Source organism: Paramisgurnus dabryanus, chromosome 6, assembly GCF_030506205.2.
Source record: "Paramisgurnus dabryanus chromosome 6, PD_genome_1.1, whole genome shotgun sequence".
Lineage (NCBI taxonomy): Eukaryota > Metazoa > Chordata > Actinopteri > Cypriniformes > Cobitidae > Paramisgurnus > Paramisgurnus dabryanus.
The window spans coordinates 38,510,670-38,531,158 of record NC_133342.1 but is presented as its reverse complement, the minus strand read 5'-3'; the positions used below and the strand labels follow the sequence as shown (position 1 = coordinate 38,531,158).

The 20,489-nt window shown below is 40.0% G+C and overlaps 1 protein-coding gene across 1 annotated transcript; it reads right to left on the bottom strand.

Moving 5' to 3' along the window:
- Positions 1–365: 365 nt before the first annotated feature.
- cul1a (cullin 1a) lies at positions 366–20,342 on the bottom strand. Its single transcript, XM_065276701.2, has 22 exons — positions 20,137–20,342; positions 16,405–16,690; positions 16,091–16,268; positions 13,337–13,504; positions 13,206–13,256; positions 13,035–13,125; positions 12,785–12,948; positions 9,426–9,588; positions 9,210–9,340; positions 9,024–9,131; positions 8,846–8,952; positions 8,682–8,730; positions 8,458–8,589; positions 8,165–8,282; positions 5,774–5,850; positions 5,521–5,652; positions 5,175–5,267; positions 5,036–5,083; positions 2,863–2,945; positions 2,238–2,343; positions 1,141–1,254; positions 366–1,044 (listed from the first exon to the last, which is right to left on the bottom strand). The coding sequence occupies exons 2-22, from the start codon at positions 16,542–16,544 to the stop codon at positions 964–966; spliced, it is 2,334 nt and encodes a 777-aa protein (XP_065132773.1). The 5' UTR covers positions 16,545–16,690; positions 20,137–20,342; the 3' UTR covers positions 366–963.
- Between the last annotated feature and the right edge of the window lie 147 nt (positions 20,343–20,489).

Below are 20,489 nucleotides of genomic sequence, written 5' to 3'. Positions count from 1 at the left end.
TAGTTTCTTGGATTCAAGTGGTATGCATCCACCTAGGCTTATGGCGCGTTCCAGGCAGGTTTTTAAACCCGTGAGTTACGACTTCAAAACCACGACTCACGACCCTATGCGTTCCAGGCAGCCTGTAACTCGTGTTTTTACAACCTTCTACCGGTAAAAGTGCACTGGAACGGCAGTCAAACCCGTGACTTCCCACCCGTGAACTCGTACTAGATCGATGTACTCCCAGTTCAAAGTCGTGAGTCGTGGTTTTGAAGTCGTGAGTTACGGGTTACAGGTTGCCTCAAATGAAAATGTGTAGACACTTTTACGGTCATACGTTTTTTGGGTGTCAGTAATTTTACAGTTTCAGAAATGCATACAGAAACATTTAATTCTTTTATTTAACACACATTTAAAAAAGTGAACCACACTATACAAATGGTTTTCTGGTAGCAGGAAACAATTCAGAATACACAAACCGGTCTATTCACCCTGGCATGTGCACCTAAAATTGCACCTTTTCCTATTTTTTCTGTGTTTCATATCTTAAAACATTATCCAGGCATTTTAACCGCTATAGGATTTCAGTTTAACCTTGTTTATATATTTTTATTCATTTTAATGCTGATGGGCAATAGCATGCGTAATGTGAAGGGTTTATTTCCAATTTGGCATTTTAAACCTGTACTGTTTCATTTTGCAAGATTAAAGCTCAACATCTCTCTGTATGTATTTATGTATGCATGTATGTACAATCTTATCCATCCAGGGGCGGGGCGGTCCAATACAACAGTAAAGTTGAACTCGCACACTCGCATTCATTGACGTACACACACGCTTCTGTTTGTTCTTTTAAAAATTCCTTCAAAACAGGCCCAGCATCAAGAGGAATGATATTTATTACCAGAGAAACAACTTATTAAAAAAAAAAACAATAAGCGTGGGAGACAGACAGAAGGCCGTGGAGGGGTAGCTGTAGGTTTAGGCCAGGTAGCTGTAGGTGTCCTTCTCTCCATCCACCCTCTCCAGATACTCTTTCTCTATGAGGATGTCAATGCACTTCTGCAATAACCAAGACAGTCATGTAAAGCATGAGGAGGATGGTTTTTCAATGATGTTAAAGTCATTATCAATAATGTCAATAATAGCATAACTGACCTTGATGACGGGGACTCTGGGTTTGAACCGCGATGAGAGCTGATTCAGAACTTCTGCAAGGAGTTGCTGGTGCTTCAGGACTTTCCTCATCTTCATGATTCTCACTATGGCCGCCTGCAGTAAGACCAATATGCATTTATAGATAAAGATGTATTTTGCACCATGTGTTCTATGTGTGCTAATTGTTAATCCTTTTAAATAATGACAATGGTTTATGTTTTGCAATATTTAAAGGGACACTCCACTTTTTTTTTGAAAATATGCTGATTATCCAGGTTCCCTAGAGTTAAACATTTGATTTTCACCGTTTTGGAATCCATTCAGCTGATCTCCGGGTCTGGCGCTACCACTTTTAGCATAGCTTAGCATAATCCATTGAATCTGATTAGACCATTAGCATCACGCTAAAAAATAACGAAAGAATTTTGATATTTTTCTATTTAAAACTTGACTCTTCTGTAGTTACATCGTGTACTAAGAACGACAGAAAATTTTAAGTTGTGATTTTCTAGGCAGATATGGCTAGAAACTATACTCTCATTCTGGTGTAATAATCAAGGACATTGCTGTCGTAACATGGCTGCAGCAGGCGTAGTGATATTAGACACCGCCGGAAAATAGTCCCATTGGTTACTTTCAATAACTCTTTGGTTATTTTTTAGCGTGATGCTAATGGTCTAATCAGATTCAATGGATTATGCTAAGCTATGCTAAAAGTGGTACCGCCAGACACGAAGATCAGCTGAATGGATTACAAAATGGTAAAAATCAAATGTTTAACTCTAGGGGAGCTGAAAAATCAGCATATTTTCAAAAAAGTGGAGTGTCCCTTTAAATGCTGTAAATGATCATACTTAAATATTACAAAGTACAGCATAAAGAAATACTGACAACTGTGACCCAGCTAATGTCATTTTCTTGTGATTTACAGTTTTCTACATAACGTAAAGATCATTCTATGGAATATAATCTTGATATCTTTAATACTGAGTAAATTGAATGATTGAAATCAAACTTTGATGCTCCAAATCTCATTATTAGATTTTGAGACTTTGCACAGCCAGGGTCACAATTATGCAATGGCTGGATGAGGATACCTGAATAAGGAGTTTTCGGTCCTCCTCGATGTTTTTGTGGGTCGTTTCCTGTTCCTGTTTCTGCTCCGTCTTCATTGGCACATTAATGTTTACTCGCAGCTTTTTACTAGATAGAAAAACAGCCATTAATACTCACAACAGCAGCAATTGAGAGCACAGTATGAAAGACAAAATGGTACGTTCTCAAGTTCTCCTGTGTTGTTGTTCATATTTATGAGCCAATAAGTTGTTTTTTACGATGTCAGGTGCGTTCAAAGTCACTTTCGTCGGCGCAAGATGGCAGTGCACCTTATTTTAACGAATTGCACGAAAATACAGCAAGGATCATTAACTATTCTTACAGAAAAAAACGCATCAGGTGATTTGTTTATGCTTTTGTTTGTTTACGTTTATGACGCAACTGTACACTGTAATTTTACATTTTTATTATTTTGCTGTATATATCTAACAGACATTGCATTCAATGTTTGTCACTGACCAACTGTAATGTGAGGCTTACGGAAAATCTTAATTTTCCACTCCTGTAAATTACGACACTGTGGTGGCATTCATGCACATTTATCTTGTAAATACGATATATCCAACATGACCTGAACGCACCATAAGTTCACATGTGTTGACCTACTTTTTATAACCCAAGAAAAGTTTTATGAGAGTGTCGGGTTTGAATTCCACTTCATCCACATTTGCGTTCTCATCCTCCAGAACCTGCACAAACACATTCATGCAGTAAGTATCGGTCTGTTAGTGTCAAGAAATAGCATTTCTGAGTCAATATTCAAAAAGATCAAATATACATAGGGCGGTGCTTGATTTTACCTATCATCATCATCATAAAGGTAATCATTTTATTTAAAATAAATGTGCACAATCAGACCAGAAACATTTATCAAGACTATAAATGCAGTTTTGAGGTGTTAAAGGGATAGTTGACCAAAAAATTTACTCACCCGCAAGCCATCCTTGATTATTTTTTTTTTAAGATCAACACAATCTGACATATATTAGAAAATGTCCTGGCTGTTCCAAACTTTATAATGGTAGTAAATGGTGCGTTCACGAGAGCACTTTCGAAGTGTATGACATAGAGTACGAGACATAGTGCCGTAGCGACAAATGACGAAAAACAGAGCGCAAAATGCCAGGCAGGAAACTGAATTCTAAAACAGATTTTTTTACGTCGGTCACAATAGCACTACATCTCATACGCTGTGTCATATGTTGCGTTTACACCAGCCGCAGTATGGGCGGCAAAAACGCGCTATTCGCGCATAGTTTGACACTTGAACATTTGAGTTCACTCGCTTCATTCGCGCGTGAAAGCCGCGAGTGAAATTCTAGTCATTCGAGAAATTCACGCATAAATTCGTGTCATGGGAGGGGCTTCTGCGACTCCGCGGAGACTCCCCCACTCCGCTCGATTCCTGTAATCATGTCACTACTACAGCAAGGTCCTGATTGGTTAACGCGGCAACTCAATTCGAGCGGATCCGCACCGCAGTATAATAATCCGTTTGTAATCGCGTCTTTGCATTGACTTAACGTGTAAATCACCCGCGCTTGCCGCCTCCACCGCGGCTGGTGTAAACGCAGCAATACGCTGGGAAACACACTCGTGAACGCACGTCAGTCTTTACCTGAAGCTAGTTATTTTAGATTGTAAAGTGCATTTCCAGCGTATGACATAGCATACGAGACGTAGTGCCGTTGTGAACAACATGGAAGCGCAGAGATCAAAATGCCAGGCAGGAAATAGAATTCTAAACAAGGTTTTTTAACGTCTTGTGCACCACATCCAATGTCATGCGCTGGGAAATGCACTCTCGTGAACACGCATCAGTCATTACCAGAAGCTAGTTATTATTGATTGTAAAGTGCGTTTCCATCCTATGACGTAGCGTACAAGTAGTGGTGCCATAGTAACAAACGTGGAAGCTTAACGATCAAAATGCAAGGCAGGAAATCGAATTCTTAAACAAGTATCTTTTACATTTGTCACAACGGCACTTCATCTCATACGCTACGTTATACGCTGGGAAACGCACTCCTGAACGCGCATCAGTCATTACCTAAAGCTAGTTATTTTAGATTAAAAAGAGCATTTTCAGCGTATGACGTAGCATACGAAACGTAGTGCCGTTGTGACCACTGTGGACGCGCAGAGATCAAAATGCCAGGCAGGAAATAGAATTCTAAACAAGTTTTTTACGTCTTGTGTGCCACATCCTGTGTCATGTGCTGGGAAACGCAATCGTGCATTTCCAGTGTATGACGTAGCGTACCAGACATAATGACAAACACAGAAGTGCAGAGAGCAAAATGCCAGGCCGGAATTAGAATTCTAAAACAGGGATTTGTTTACATCTGTCACTACGCCACTACTTCTGGTACTCTACATCTTATGTCATACGCTGGGAAATGCACTCTCAAGAACGAGCATCAGTTGTTACCGGAAGCTAGTTATTTTAGTTTTAAATATAGATATTTGCCTTACAAAATTGCATCACTTGCCTTCAAAAAGCCTTTATTAACCTCCTAAAGCCCTGTTGATTACTTTTGTGAAGAATGGATTCACTTTTTTGGGATTCAAATCAGAAGCACCACAAATCTTGGAACAGCTAAGACATTTTCTAGTATAACTCAGATTGTGTTAATGTGATAAAATAGAATCATATACATCGAGGATGGTTTGTGTGTGTGTGTGTTGGGGGGGGGGGGTGTATCATAGGGTAATTTTCATTTTTGGGCATCTAGGCATGTTTGTGTAGTAGAATCAAGGAAAGCACCAAATCACTTACCAGCAACTTGGATTTCAATAATATTTGCAAAACCTGCACCAGAATATCCTAAAATAAAAGAAACATGTGTGGAGTGAATCATTTTCTAATGTGAACAGTTGAAAGTTACACTGTTCTGAATGCAGCTCTGTTTACATACAATTTTGATCTGTGTGCTGTCTGTCAGCTGCTGCACTGTATATACATCTTCTGTGTTATACTGCAGTAGAATGGCCATCTGGAACGTGGAGGCCTAGAGACAGAAACATTCATGTATTTAGTGTTTCTGACATCGCACAGGTCATGTGCTCCATATCCAGGAATTAGACATACTGATAAAAACGTATAATTTGAATGCACTGTACGGATAAAAGGATCCACCAAATGCACTAATGTTAATTCAAATATTTTATGAAAGAAATGACTCAAAATCTTGTATCACTTTACTTTACGTGTAAGAAAAAGCAGAAATATGCAGCATTTAAATCATATTCATCTTGGCATACCTGTAAGGTGTAGCGGTTTTTGAAGCAGTTGGTAACCAGTTCTCCTTTGGACAGGTGGTAAAGCCAGGTGAGCTTACGGCCGCTGTGCCTGCTGGCGTAGAAGGCTGTGAACCTTTGGTAGCTCCTCTCCAACTGTGTATGCAGGAGGAATCACAATTTGTATCTATTTCAGTTTGAAAGCTGACTCAGAACGTCAACTAAATATAAGAGAGACGTGGTAAATTGCCGAAGAATCAGATGTGGTTCGTACTACCTCGGACGGCAGGGCAAACGTGCAGGATTGCTGGAAAGGCCAGGAACCTGAGCTTAGCACCTGGATGCAGAAGTCCACTAGAAAACAAAACAAAAACATCACAACATCTAAGAGATGAGGCTGAGGAGTAGGGCTGCAACTAATGATTATTTTCATAATCGATTAATCGGACAAAAAATACTCAGTTTTTTTTTACTTATTAAAGCTAAATAAGGCACTAAAAATTAGGTTATTCACGTGTAGAAGTACTTTTAATTCTTTCCTCACCATTGACAAGGTAACTCGTCAATTAAGAGAAAACGCTACCCTGCCAATGACGAGTATTGCCGGCAATCCGCTCTTCCGCAACTAAATAAAACCCAGAAGTATCGCCCTAGGGCAAGCAGCTGTATGTCCATGTATGTTTTAAGGATCGTCCTGAATCTGATCTCTATCAAAAGTCCTTCACAAAAATCTCCGCTTTTTGCTCAAAATGTTGTGTTTTTGAAGAAACCCACCCATATTTAAGAGGTGATAAAAAGAGAACTAATGAAGGTTTTTTTTTGTTTATAAACAGAGGCTCTGTTCTTATATGTTTATATATTTAAAGAAGAACATTTTCTGGAAGGCATTAAACTTTTGTGAAAATCATAAAAAATGCTGATGCTAACTGGAAACTTAAAAAAAAAAACGCTGGCTGGGAAATAGTTAAAAGTGCAACGCCACACACTACTACATTGGTTTTACTAATATAATCTTTTTGATTTTGATATTTTAAAGGATTACTCAATTTTCTTGAAAAACAATCCAGATAATTGTCTCACCATCATGTCATCCAAAATGTTGATGTCTTTCTTTGTTCAGTCGAGAAGAAATTATGTTTTTTGAGGAAAACATTCCAGGATTTTTCTCATTTTAATGGACCCCAACACTTAACACTTAATTCAACACTTAACAGTTTTTTTCAACGGAGTTTCAAAGGACTCTAAATGATCCCAAACGAGGCATAAGGGTCTTTTATCTAGCGAAACGATTGTCATTTTTGACAAGAAAAAAAATATGCACTTTTAAACCACAAATTCTCGTCTATATCCGTTCCTGGGATGCGCCAGTGCGACCTCACGGGTCACGGATGACGTATCGAAACTACGGCCCAGTGTTTACAAGTGTGGAGAAAGAGGACTGTTCCGACGTTGCTGTATGTTGAATGATACTAATTAATGTCTTTGTGTCAGTTTATTGTTTAAAATGGTGCACAAATGTGAGTTTCATATATGTAACACGTGACCTTTCTACGTCACGACTACGCATTTACGTGAGGTTGCGCTGGCACGTCCCAGGACCATATATAGACGAAAAGTTGAGGTTTAAAAGTGCATATTTTTTATTTTTCTTGTAAAAAAATGACAATCGTTTTGCTAGATAAGACCCTTATGACTCGTTTGGGATCGTTTAGAGTCCTTTGAAACTCCGTTGAAAAAAACTGTTAAGTGTTGAGTTAAGTGTTGAGGTCCAATAAAATGAGAAAAATCCCTGGAATGTTTTCCTCAAAAAACATAATTTCTTCCTGACTGAAAAAAGAAAGACATCAACATTTTGGATGACATGGTGGTGAGTAAATTATCTGGATTTTTTTTAAGAAAATGGACTAATCCTTTAAGCCTTAAAAAAAGGTTGTGCAGCTTTAAAAAAATAAAAGGTTGTGCAGCTTTTAAATAGTAAAACATCTTTAGATGTCAAAACAAACAAAAATAAATTAATTGAGTCTTCAGGTATGTGCTGGTGAGGAAATTTTGCCACAGATTAATAAAACTAATTTTAATCTTTAACTTTACACCTTGATGAGAATTAACATTATTCGTAATTGACAAAATAATTAAACCATTATGATATGAAAGTGCGTTGTTACAGTAATAAAAACCGGGATGTCCCCCTTACTTTAAAACGGATGCTTTGTTACAAATACAAAGTCACAAATATTAAATGAAGAAATTATATCTTTATTAACCAGCGTTTGTTTACGCTTTTCCTTCCGTCATTTTTCTGTCAGGATTGCCAGATCTGCTTAACAAAATGGCCAAAAGCATCACAATGACTAGTCACAGATGAAAAAATACCAACAACTAATGAACCAAATCATTTCATCTCTAACCTGCAGTAAGAGTTTAAAACGAGCCCAATTCAGAACTCTGCCAAAAGGCAGAGGACCTGGCAACCCTGTCTTGTTTTTAAACAAGCTGGTTGCATGTGGAAACAAGGCCTGAATTTAACTATAAGCTCACAGTTTTCACTGTATGAAGCAGACGCGTGTCCGCACTGTCCGACAGTTGTGGTGGCAACGAATTTCACTATCGATTTTATCAATTAGTTGTTGCAGCCGTACTGAGGAGTAAAACTCACTCTCATACTTACAGTCCAAAGGCTCAGAGTTTGTGAGGTGTTTCTTGAATTGTTCATTGAGGTCTTTGCTCACTCCGATGTCCTGGAACATGCGCTGCAGTTTTGATGTGTATTCAAAGCCACACGCTTGCTGAAAACGACAAACCAACAGTCAGTTATTCGGACAGTAAAACAAATTAAAACAGAATAAAAATACCCCCACAATTTATAGAGATTACTATAAAATTTGTAATATGCCACAAATCAATCTTTTCTTCACATATGCACTAAATGCATGTACAAGATGAAGGGTATAAAAGCTGCACCTTTAGTTTGGAGATCATGCTGGCCTCTGCATCATCGCTGGCACTGTTCTGATGGACCAGACGTTTGGCCAGCATCTTTGCATAGAACTTCTGGAACACGTCCTTGTCCTCGATGTATTTGAACACCACCATCTAGAGATGAGAGGAAGGGAAATCAATATAGACATAACGTAGGAGCAATGAGGTAAAAGTGCACTGTGGTGCTGTGGTTATGTGAAGCGCACCACTTGATTGAGTGTGTCCTCAAGTTCGGCCTCCTCTGGGTTTTTGGAACTAAAAACATGAAAGAGCTTTGAGTACATTATTAAACAGGCGGATGTAAACGGGGCCTAATGCATAACGCACAACAATGCGAATGATTCATAAAGCCAATCCAATCCATGCAAACCTTTTCTTGAGCAACGAGTCGCAATATCTGGCCAGTAGTTCGGGGGATTTGCTGGAGGACTGAACCATTTTTGTAACGGCATTGTTATTGATGAAACGCCCGCAAGCCTAAAGAGAAATCAAATACTTGTTAACTAATCCTCGAGGATGAGTATTCTGAAAAGGGCTGACTTAAATACCTTGTCCAGAGCAGCCACAAAACCAGCATCGTTGTTGAACGCTGACATCACAAGGGCGTTGTACTTCTTGTGGACATCCAAAATGGTCTGGACGTACATTTTGGGGTCCTATGAGAAAACAAGCACACAAATTTAAAACTGACCACCACTAAGGAGACTAAGGTGCAAAGAGAAACATGAACTCACATTGAGAGCAGACTCGCCACACTTCTCTATAGCAGCCAGGCCTTGATTATAAATGTGCGTTTCCAAAAGTTTCTTTAGCTCTCCCAAGCCGTCCGTGATGCGGGACACCAGATTGTACATGCGACCGAGATCTACACGGGGACAAAACGGGGGTTAATGTCTACAACTAAAGGACTCTTGCGAACATAAACATGTCATTTCAGGTATGCTTCACACCTTCGTTCTTGTCTGCGTCTAGCAGGTTTTGGAACTCTGTGTGGAAGATCTCCAGGTGTTTCTCTATAAGAACCTGCTCACATTTCCTGGCCAGCTCATCCTGTGTGCTCTCATGGAGATACACCTGAACTCTTCTCTGCTCCTCGAGCAGACGAGACTCTGCCTGCAGAACAAAAACACAACGTAACTCTTCATACTTCACAGTAAAACATGCCACTACAACTATTACAAGTATTTATCAACCTTTATATTCTATAACACTATGACCTGGTTTCACAGACAAGGCTTAGCTAAAGCCAGGACTAGGCCTTAGTTAAATAAAGGTGTTTAAGTATTTTTTATAAATAAGTCAATGACACTGGCATATTTTAAGATCTGTCGGTGCAAGTTATTTTCAGTTGAGACAGCTCAAACATGTGTTTTAGTCTAGAATTAGCCTTGTCTGCAAAACCAGGGACATATTGCATACTGTCTATGTGTGCATATCTTGTGCTCCATGAGTACCAAATTATTATATATAAAAAAAATAAACATCTGAAAATGCAACAAACAAAAAAACGACTTTGGACACCAAATGTACCTGCATTTATATAATCACCCATATACTGTACACTTACATGTTTACATACATTATACATGTCTACACTGTACATTCACACTTATCTATGCACACACTTGCACTAGGGTAATTTTGTAATGTTTAGCCTACTTTTGCGTTTTTTGTCCTCACTTTTATGTCTTAAGGTACATTCACATTATAAGTGATTTTGTCGATGTGTGTTGCTTGTCTCTTTCAAAAGAGGCGTTTCTAAAGCCCTTTTCACACAGAGGCTGTTTACACTTGGCATAAATATGCGTTTTCGTCGATCGGATCACAAGTGGACGACGTTAATGCCAGGTGTAAACGGTGTTCAAAACGTTTTGAACGTGTCCACTTTCGACCACTTTCAACCACATCCAGATGTAGTCGAAACCACTTTCGATCGGACCGCTTTGGAGTTGCGGAACGTACATGTGGTTGAATGTGTTCGAACAGCCACACGCGACCTCCGCCCATTTATCTAATCTGAGGTTTTAAACACAAGTTTTACGTCTTTTTTTTACTTCTGGCGTGAACATACGGTGAACAGTGCTATTTTTAGCCTTTCATTGATAAAACTACTGCGGGTGTTCTCCGTAGTTTCGTTTTGAAAGCGTGACAGTTGCGCGATCCTATTTCATCAATTGCGCTGAAAATTCAGAGAAAGCTCCAACATATAAACGTACAAAACACTGTGCAGCATGTATACTTGCTAAACAAGCAGTGGACTCCGACATAATATTAGTTTGCGTCCATATAAACTCATAATTACTCCCGCTCGTGTTTGAATGACAGCAGAGAGACTCGCCCACCGTCTCACAGACCACCCCCTCACAGTATTCAGGACAGAAGCGTTCGAAAGTGGACAAAAGAGACGGATTTAAATACCAGGTGTAAACGTAATGTGTCTCTCTCGTCCACTTGTGATCCGATCGATGAAAACACATTTTAATACCAAGTGTAAACAGCCCCACAGACATTCCGGAAAATACACGGAAAATGCATCCTGGATTTTTCCGGGATCGTTAGATTTTATGTTCGTTCACACTGCTATGATTAGCCGGCATCTGCAAGGGGTTTAAATCTGGTTGTCATTGACAAATGACTAATGTCCACTCCATTAATTGATCAGAGATGTGAACTCCACTGCTTTGTTCTCATTGGTAGTCGCTCCTGAAAGTCGCTCATAATTTGCATAAAGTTATACATTTCTCAACTTTGTCGCGCGACTGAACACGCCCAATCCAGTCGCCAACTGTCACTGTCACTCGTGTCGCCAAGCTTCCAATGAAATAAATGAGATTGCGTCGCTCTGCTACTGCTAGTCGCTGCTAGTCTGAATGCAGCTTTATGGTACATTCACATGGGGCGAAAGCGTTAACGCTTGACAGAAGGCTTGTCTGAAGCGTGGCCAAAAGCCAATTACAGTGGCCGCAGCACATGCTCCGTTCTTCCAAAAACTTAATTGGCTGGCCGTGCCTAGGTTATTTGCATAAGACAATCTGATTGGCTGACGCACGCGCTGCCACTTGAAAAGTTGATGTTCAACTTGTGCCGCGAGGAACGACACTGACGCGGCGCCGATGGATCCACAATTCAGTTTGGCAACATATGATGTCATGTCATCTATTAAAAGTGAATGGGAAGCATTAACGCTTACGTCCCATGTGAATGTACCATCAGGCAGCTTGCACTAAAAAACAAACCCATTTTAGAGGTAACATAAAATCCAATTGTCCCAAATATAATACAACCCTGATTATAAGACAAACCCCAGTTTTCAAAGTGTACCTTTTGAAAAAAAAAAATTTTCAATACCAGCTCTTGTCTTTAATAAAGAAAAGGCTTTAATTTGAAAACACTTTTCATAGGTCAAAAGGCACCAGTTTGGTTCCCTGTATTCTTTAATAATAAAAAACAAACAAAAACACATAGCTATTAATATTTGATTGAGCCTCAGGTAGCGTGCACAAGAAAGCGTTTAGCACTCCACTTTTCTCTGCGTTTTTTCTGCACTGAAAAATTTTCAACTTTGGGTGAAACACTTCAATGTCACTTCTCACTTAACTGTTCAATCACAGTTCAATTTAAAGACCAATGCAGAAATAGCATAGCAACCACAGCGCTCAGCTGAAAAAAGCTGGCATCAACCTGGCGTTTTCAGCCGCATTTAAACGCTTTGGTGTGCATGTCCCCTTATGGTAAAAAATTGTAGTTTATCAGGTTGCTTCAGTCCAAATGAACTTGTTTATTTGTATTTGGCGCCACCTACCACATTTTTAGCTGGTGAACTGTATGATTGATGTAATTGTCTAGCGCTCGAATATAAAACAACATTGTTTGTTAAGAGGCATTTCCGTGAAAAAATTGACAATACGGTATATTCAGTTTTGAAATACTGTCAAATCGGACACAGCTAAGAAACATAACTTTTCCGAACTTAAAGGTGGGGTGCATGATTTTTGAAAAACACTTTGGAAAAGGGAGTCGGGCCGAGTCCCAAAACACACTTGTAGCCAATCAGCAGTAAGTGGCATATCTACTAATCGACATCATTGCCTGGGTTGCGTATGTGTGGGGTGGGTCTATCCAATGAAGGTCCTGATTCTTTTAGGGTAGCGGTGTGTTTGTTTAGGTGATTTTAAATATTAAAATTGGCTTTCAGAGATCATGCACCATGCCTTTAAGCAACTTAAAATCATTGCAATAATCAGACTACATATTGCTGCAAACTGCACATTACTGTGTTAAATCACAGTGCAACCTATTACAGTCTCACCTTCTTCATGTACTCAGTAACGGGATTTTGTTGCAGGAATTCTGTGCTTTCCCTTGTATAAAACCGCTCGGTGTCAGCCAGGAACTGGCTCTCAAAGTACTCCTTGTAGACGGACAGTGTCGGGCCTTTAGCAAAGGCATCGTCCTCGTTGAGACCCAACTCCACTGCAGACGACAGAGTTTGGAATTACTAAACCCATAACTTAACTTAAACACATAAACTATAATACAATCATGGCATGGTGTCATACCGTAGGACTGCACCACTCCACTGATGAGTCTGGTGTTGATGGTTTCTCCGTTCCTCTCCTTTTCGATCAGCTTCAATACTGCATTTGTGACCTGCCAGAAGAAGATAACTCCATTTAGCGTTTGTTCAAATTAAAGCCACCCGCCCGATGTGTCATGATATCAGATTTTACCTGCTTATTCAATGGCCGAAACAAGCATTCCCTCCACGTCACCAGAGCCAGCTGGAAAATCATTAAACAGCATTAAAAAAACGTACAATGCAAATTGAATAAAAGCAGGACAGATTTCAAGAAACGCTTACAGAGTAGATTTCATAGATGCCCTTTCGACCCTCGTCACACTCTCGGCGGACCCAGTGGCGATTGAGGTAAGCGCAGATCCCATTGAGAACTTTACTGGAGAACCTGTAATCCTCCCACTGCTGTGTGTAGAACTTAAGGACGCTCTCGTCCATTAGGTCTTCTCCATCCTGAAAATGACAACGTTCAGCAGTTTAAGCAAGTCTTATATATCGGTAACCATGTGCTATTAGTTTTGAGCAATAGTCATCTAAAAACAACGAACCTTGGAATGTTGCGACTGGCCAATCAGAATCAAGCATTTTAGAGAGCCGTGCAATAATAATGTATTAGATATTGTCTTTAAAAACAACTCAGAATTAATCATGTCTATTCAAAACTTCATTTATCTATATGTCACATCAATAAAAGTGCTTGACTGAATACAAGACACTGAAACAATAAAAGTGAACAGTTAATAAAAAAAGTATGGGAGAACATTACCGTTTAATTTAAAGGGCACATATTATGCCAATTTTTACAGAATGTAATACAAGTCTTACCGTGGGTTCACACCAGCCGTGTTGAGGCGTCAAAATCGTGTCTATGGTGTCTAGTTTGCCGCTTGAACATTTTAAGTTTACTCGCTTCATTCGCACGTAAAAATTTTAGTCAACAAGACTTTCACGCGGAAATTTGCGTCATGGGAGGGGCTTCTGCGACTCCACTCGCTTTCTGTGATCACGACTAGAGCAAGCTCCTGATTGGTTAACACGCTGTGTTTTTCTGCCAAACGTTTACATTTTTCAACACGCACTTTTGCCACAGCAACGCTAATTTGTGGCATTTGCGCAAACTAGACGCGCAAATGTGGCAGAATCGCGTCTACAAGGCTGTTTACACTTGGCATTAACATGCATTTTCGTCGATCGGATCACAAGTGGACGACGTTAATGCCAGGTGTAAACGGTGTTCAAAACGTTTTGAGCTCGTCCACTTTCGACCACTTTCAACCACATCCAGAGTTAGTCGAAACCACTTTCGATCGGATCGCTTTGGAGCTGCGGAACGCAGATGTGGATGAATGTGTTCGAACAGCCACACGCGACCGCCTTCTCTCCGCCCATTTATCAAATCTGAGGTATTAAACACAAGTTGTACGTCTTTTTTTGACTTCTGGTGTGAACATACGGTGAACAGCGCTATTTTTAGCCTTTCATTGATGAACTAAAGCGGCCGATCTCCGTAGTTTCGTTTTGCAAGCGTGTGAAAGTTGTGCGATCTTATTATATCAATTGTGCTGAAAATTCAGAGAAAGCTCTTACATACACACATACAAAACTCTGTGCAGCATGTTTACTTGCTAAACAAGCAGTGGACTCCGACATAATATTAGTTTGCGTCCATATAAACTCATAATTACTCGCGCTCGGGTTTGAATGACAGCACAGAGACTCGCCCACCGTCTCACAGACCACCCCCTCACAGTATTCAGGACAGAAGCGTTCGAAAGTGGACAAAAGAGACGGATTTAAATACCAGGTGTAAACGTAATGTGTCTCTCTCATCCACTTGTGATCCGATCGATGAAAACACATCTTAATACCAAGTGTAAACAGCCCCTACTGCGCAGCACTTAACGCCTCATTCGCGCCACGAGACCTTCAGACGAGCGTCAACGCGTCTTCCCATTGACTTAACATTGAAATCACTCGCACTTGACACCTCTACCGCGGCTGGTCTGAACACAGCATTAGGTGTGCCCACAATGTGTCTGTGAAGTTTCAGCTAACAGATCATTTATTAGCATGTCCAAAATGCCCCTATTTGGGTGGGAGCAAAAACGTACAATTTTTTGTGTCTTTACAAATGAGCAACAGCTCCTTACTCCCTTACCAAAAGAAACAGCGCATTCTTTCAGTTAAAATTGATCCGAGTAGTCATCAAACCATTGAGATATGGTTGACAGCGTACAACTCACTGAGGGGGAAAACTATGGTAATGCAGGACTGTCAGTCAGTGGCGGTGGGCGGGGCTTTATCAGTGTGATGTCACATTAACAAGAGAATCAAAATGGCATGACCGCTTTAGTTTAAGAGTTATTAAAAAAAGGAGTGGGTGGATTTTTTTTCATTGTACACATATTTATTCGGATTTTGCATAATAGGTGCCCTTAGGGATGCACCGATACCACTTTTTTGGAATACGAGTACAAGTACGAGTACTTGCATTTCAGTACTTGCCCATACCGATACAGAGTACTTAATAAAAAAACATGATTTAAATTTACAGGTAACAGCTTTAGTCATATAATTTAACAAAAAAACAAAGGACTAGTTTTCCAGTTTGTTGTAAACTCTGCCTCTTTGGACAACACAAGAGGCATTAACCCCTTACACGCCGCTCAAACATAGACATTTCTCAGACCGTGGTATCGATCCCTGGTATCGGGGGACTTTCAACGAGTACGAGTACTTTAGAAAATGTGGTATCGAGGCCGATACCCGATACCAGTATCGGTATCGGTGCATCCCTAGGCCCTTTAAGCATTTAGCAGACACTTTTATCAAAGTGATAAAAAAGGCAAACAATATGCATCATAAAATGCTTTACATCACAATATTGCCAGAAAATGCGATATATGATAGACTTATGTGATATGATAATGCTAATATGCATAACAAAAAATATACTTTTTAAAAACTTTTTATAGCATAGCTCCCAATTGCAAACTTTGCAGCCTTATCATACACAATTCTTAAAATGCTTAAATGTACCTTCAGTAAGTTTGTAAGGTAATTCTTCAGAAATTCCTTTAATCTCTTATAGAGTTCCAGCCCCACAAACTGAGCTCCTCCGGGTGTGGAGGTCTTCTTAGAAGGTTTGGACGGAGGGGCACCTGCACCGCGGGCCTGATTCGATTGATGCACACTAGTGCAATAATTATACACATGACTGTAAAAGAGGAAATTAAGGACACAACAGACTGCTGACAAATCGTAAAACCACAGCATTGGCCCCCTTATTTGCAAACTAAGCTTCGTCTTCACACCCTCTCTCTATTGGTTAGTGACACAAAACTAAAGGATACGTGTAGAGCTCCATGTAGCGCGACTTGGCCATGCTCTGCCGGGTATACACCTGCTGTATACCTGCCCGCAGGTCATCCCAGATCTGGTCCAGCCCAATCTGCTTCAGACCGTGAGGGGTCTGAGTCCGGGTAGACGACATCCTCTCTTCCTCTCGGCCCTGCCGCTGTGAGTCTTGACGTGCAATTGGTTCTCGTACCTGTCACTCAAGAGCTACTCCTCCATGGGGTCCAGCGGCGAGAGAGGATGACGAGACCCTCAGGGAACGGCGACGGTCAGGAAGGAAACCTGCGAGGAAGAGAGTTACACAGTCTGCTACGAGTATGACTTGATGTAAAAATGTTTTTAAAATCAAAACAAAGCAAAAACAACAGGCTGCAGAAGATGAAACGACAATGGTTTTCCCTGGGATAAACATTCCTTGTGTAGAATCACAGTTCATTAGATCCTGGGGTTCCCTTGCTTGTATCCATGGCAACAGTTCAAGGAAGAGAAAATATTCAGCTGGAAGCGTTAAGCTGCAGCGAGTGCTGTAACCACGCAAACTAACTAACTCTCCTGCCATGAGATCATGAGGTACAACAGTGATAGATTACTGCATGACAGTACATGGTTATACCATAATAATTCCCGGCTTGGAAATATTATTATAAAACAAGCCAATGCTGCAAAATATGCATAAACACTTAAAGGGACAGTTCACAGATTATGGAAGACGCATGACAAATGTGTCGGGGATCAGTAGATTTTGGTTTATTCACATTAACAGTGATTGCTAACACTCATCCCGTAAAAACACATGACGTGACGTATTGTATGATATTCGTAACCGTACATTTAACGTAACGTTTTTCCCATATTATACAGCTTTGGTTTGTACACGTATTTAAGTACTGCAGTTTGAAAACAAGTGATTCAAAGCCATTGAAACACAAACAACTGAGCTATATGCGCTCGCTGTTTCTTTGTGAGAGGAGTGTGCAAGCCGCATTCGCTGCTAATTAAACTCGTGAGCATTTTTGTTGCTTTATTGGCCTTAAATACAAATATGTGTCAAAATTCCTGTCTTTGCAAGTATCATAAACACAACCATTTAGGTCTTAAGAGAAAATAAACAGCTAAAAAAACATGCATGTGGATCAGGACTTTGGTCTTAAAGAGAAAGTTACCCAATTTTACCGCTGTCTGTTACCTATGTTAATCCAACAGCATTGAGAGAAAAATCTCTTACTACTCTTGACTAAATCACTTATCTAACTTTAATAAGAAATCTTTAATATAAAATATCTTCAGTGAGCTGGAGTTTTTTTTGTCTACTTTTAATGCTTGTATAAGTCTTTTGTGAGAATTAGGAAAATTTTATGGCATTAAAGATTTTAATAACAGAAAAACCTTCTTCATGGGTCAAAAGAAAACTCTACAGTGATGCATATCGTTCTCATGATATAAAACGAATCCTGTCGTGATATATGATTTTGGGCATATCGCCCACTCCTAGTCCATTAAAGTTCACTATATGAAAAAAAATCCTGGAATGTTTTCTCTCAAAAAAGTTCATTTCTTTTTGACTGAAGAAAGAAAGACATCAACATCTTGGATAACATGGGGGTGAGTAAATTATCAGAATATTTTTATGAAAGTATCAATTAATCTGGCAAACAATCTTATATTCAGTACGGATAGTGAGAAGCTCCCTGATCTCTGCTTCATTCCAGATTGCAGATCTGCATTTAAACCCCCTGTGTCAAAGAGAGCTGAACGATAACCATATTGTTGCGATGACATTGTTCCTGTCTTTTCAGGGTTTCCCTTAGAATTTTTTTAAGTTAAGGTGGTAGGGTTCGGCGGGTCCGAGGGGCGTGGCAATCAAAGGGGTGGGGCGTACGCATCATGATGAAAATGTAAATATTTTTATTAAAACCACTTAATTTTGAAGAAACTATGACAGAAAATGAACACATACTAAATTATTCATGAATTAAATGTTTTTATTTCTAATGGAATAGCTGCATGATAGAGTGAAACTAAAGGGTTAATAAACACAAACTAATGGCACTTTTCCATTCCATAGTACCCAACGGTTTGGTTTAGTTTGGGTCATGTCAGCTTACTTTTGGGAGCTTATCCATTGGGTGCAGTACGTGGTACCCGATACTTTTTCGTACCACCTCAGTTGGGGTTCCAAGCGACCCGAGCTGATACCAAACGTGAAGCGAAACACTGTAGATCACTGATTGGTCTGAGAGAATCGTCACTACCAGCATCATCGCTATAATGTAAAGATTAGCTTTACCTCAGTGCCAGCTTGTGCTGTCTCGAGCAAACATGTTATAATCTGTGTTCTGCTATAAGTTTCCAAACTCCCTTTTAGCGATAAAAAACATCCACAGGTTGAGAATCAGTGACACCATAACAGTTTTTCTGGACTTGCAGTTTGTGGCGGAACATTCGCGACGAGCACGTCAGCATTATGCTTAAATGCAACTTCAATGAGGCTCAGCGGAGCACCGTCAACTGACGCCATGGGTGTTTGAACAGAAACTGTCATGTGAGACAGAGGTAGTGATGATAGACAGAACAAAAATTTAAAAAACTGATTATTTCCCACTATTAATTACATTATCTTAAAAGGAGTGTAACTACTGTAGCATGTAAATAATGCACATAAATAAAGTGAGCAAGAGCGCTTAACAATTTCATCTAATCAAAAGGCACGTGAAACGTAGCTAGCAGGTTGCTCAAAAAACAAAATTACCCCCGCGGACCCCAGTTTGAGAACCACTGCCGTAAAGACACATGACGTATTTAAACATTTGCACTTTGTAGGTTTATTCCACAGCATCGGAAGTTTGCTAATTATCCGTGATTTCTCTCGAGAAACCACAGGCGTGCATTTTACACAAAGCGTCCTCACAACGACACGCCCCTGACGGCATACTTTCTGCCTCTTGTTCACCCAGAATGCTTTCTGTGAATGTTACGGCAATGTTACTAGATCCTCTTTACAGGAGCGATTTACATTTACGGGATGTGTTTGTGTTACACAGACGCCCCTGTGCCAATTTTACAGTAATCTTATCATCATATGTTTTCACAATCTCATTCTCTCCTGACTCTTCCTCTTACCTCTCTTAGTTTATCCTAGTTCCTTCCTGATCTTTGTTTCCCTCGTGACAGTTTCTCTAGCAACATCATCTGGTTTCTCCTGATCTCTGCTGCTCTCTCATTCTTTCCTAATCTCTCACAACTTTTATTCTCTTATGTCTGATTATCAGATAGCGGCAGAGCTCTCTGATCCGGAGTGACAAGCGATTTATGACGTTTTATGAAAGCCAATAACACCAAACGGCACAGCATGAGGGCACTCTGGTGTTGTCGCGTCTCTCCCTGTAAATCACATCAGCGGAGTCAGTGTGAAGGTTAATTATTTCTTTTAGATTTCGTGTTTTATTACGTTGTTGACGGCATCAACACAACAGTCAAATCCCTCCGTACACAAACAACATTAAAATGCGTTTAAATATGCGTGCTTTCATAAAAACAGCCAGCCTGACTGAAAGGGCCTCGTTTGCCAGATCGTCTATAAAACACCTATAGCTGAACCAACACAACCATAAATCCCAAATAGACAATACTGTGAGGAGAAAGATGATATAACTTTCATAATCGATATCAAATGTATGTGTTGTGTTCAGGGTTAACGCTACAGCTAACGGCTAATCTCGCGCTCTTACCATCATCCAGAAAGAAAGACCAGCATGAATCTCTGCCCCCGATCCGGCTCCTCATATACAACGTTTCCTTTAAGAATCAAACACGTTTCGGGTAAACTTAATTTTTTAGTGAAAGAATAAAATATCTACGCCGAAACAACGAAGCAAAAATACTCCGTCAGCGAGTGCTCACGGAAACATAGTCCCTCCGGAAACAGAAGCAGACTCCGGCTGATTACGTGTTCCCGGAAACAGCGCCTGCGATCAATAGTTCCCCCTCTGCCCAGTGCCACTATTAGTTAAAGGTATAGTTCACACAAACATGAAAATTGTGTCATCATTTTCTCATTCTTATGTTGTTTTAGACCTGTATG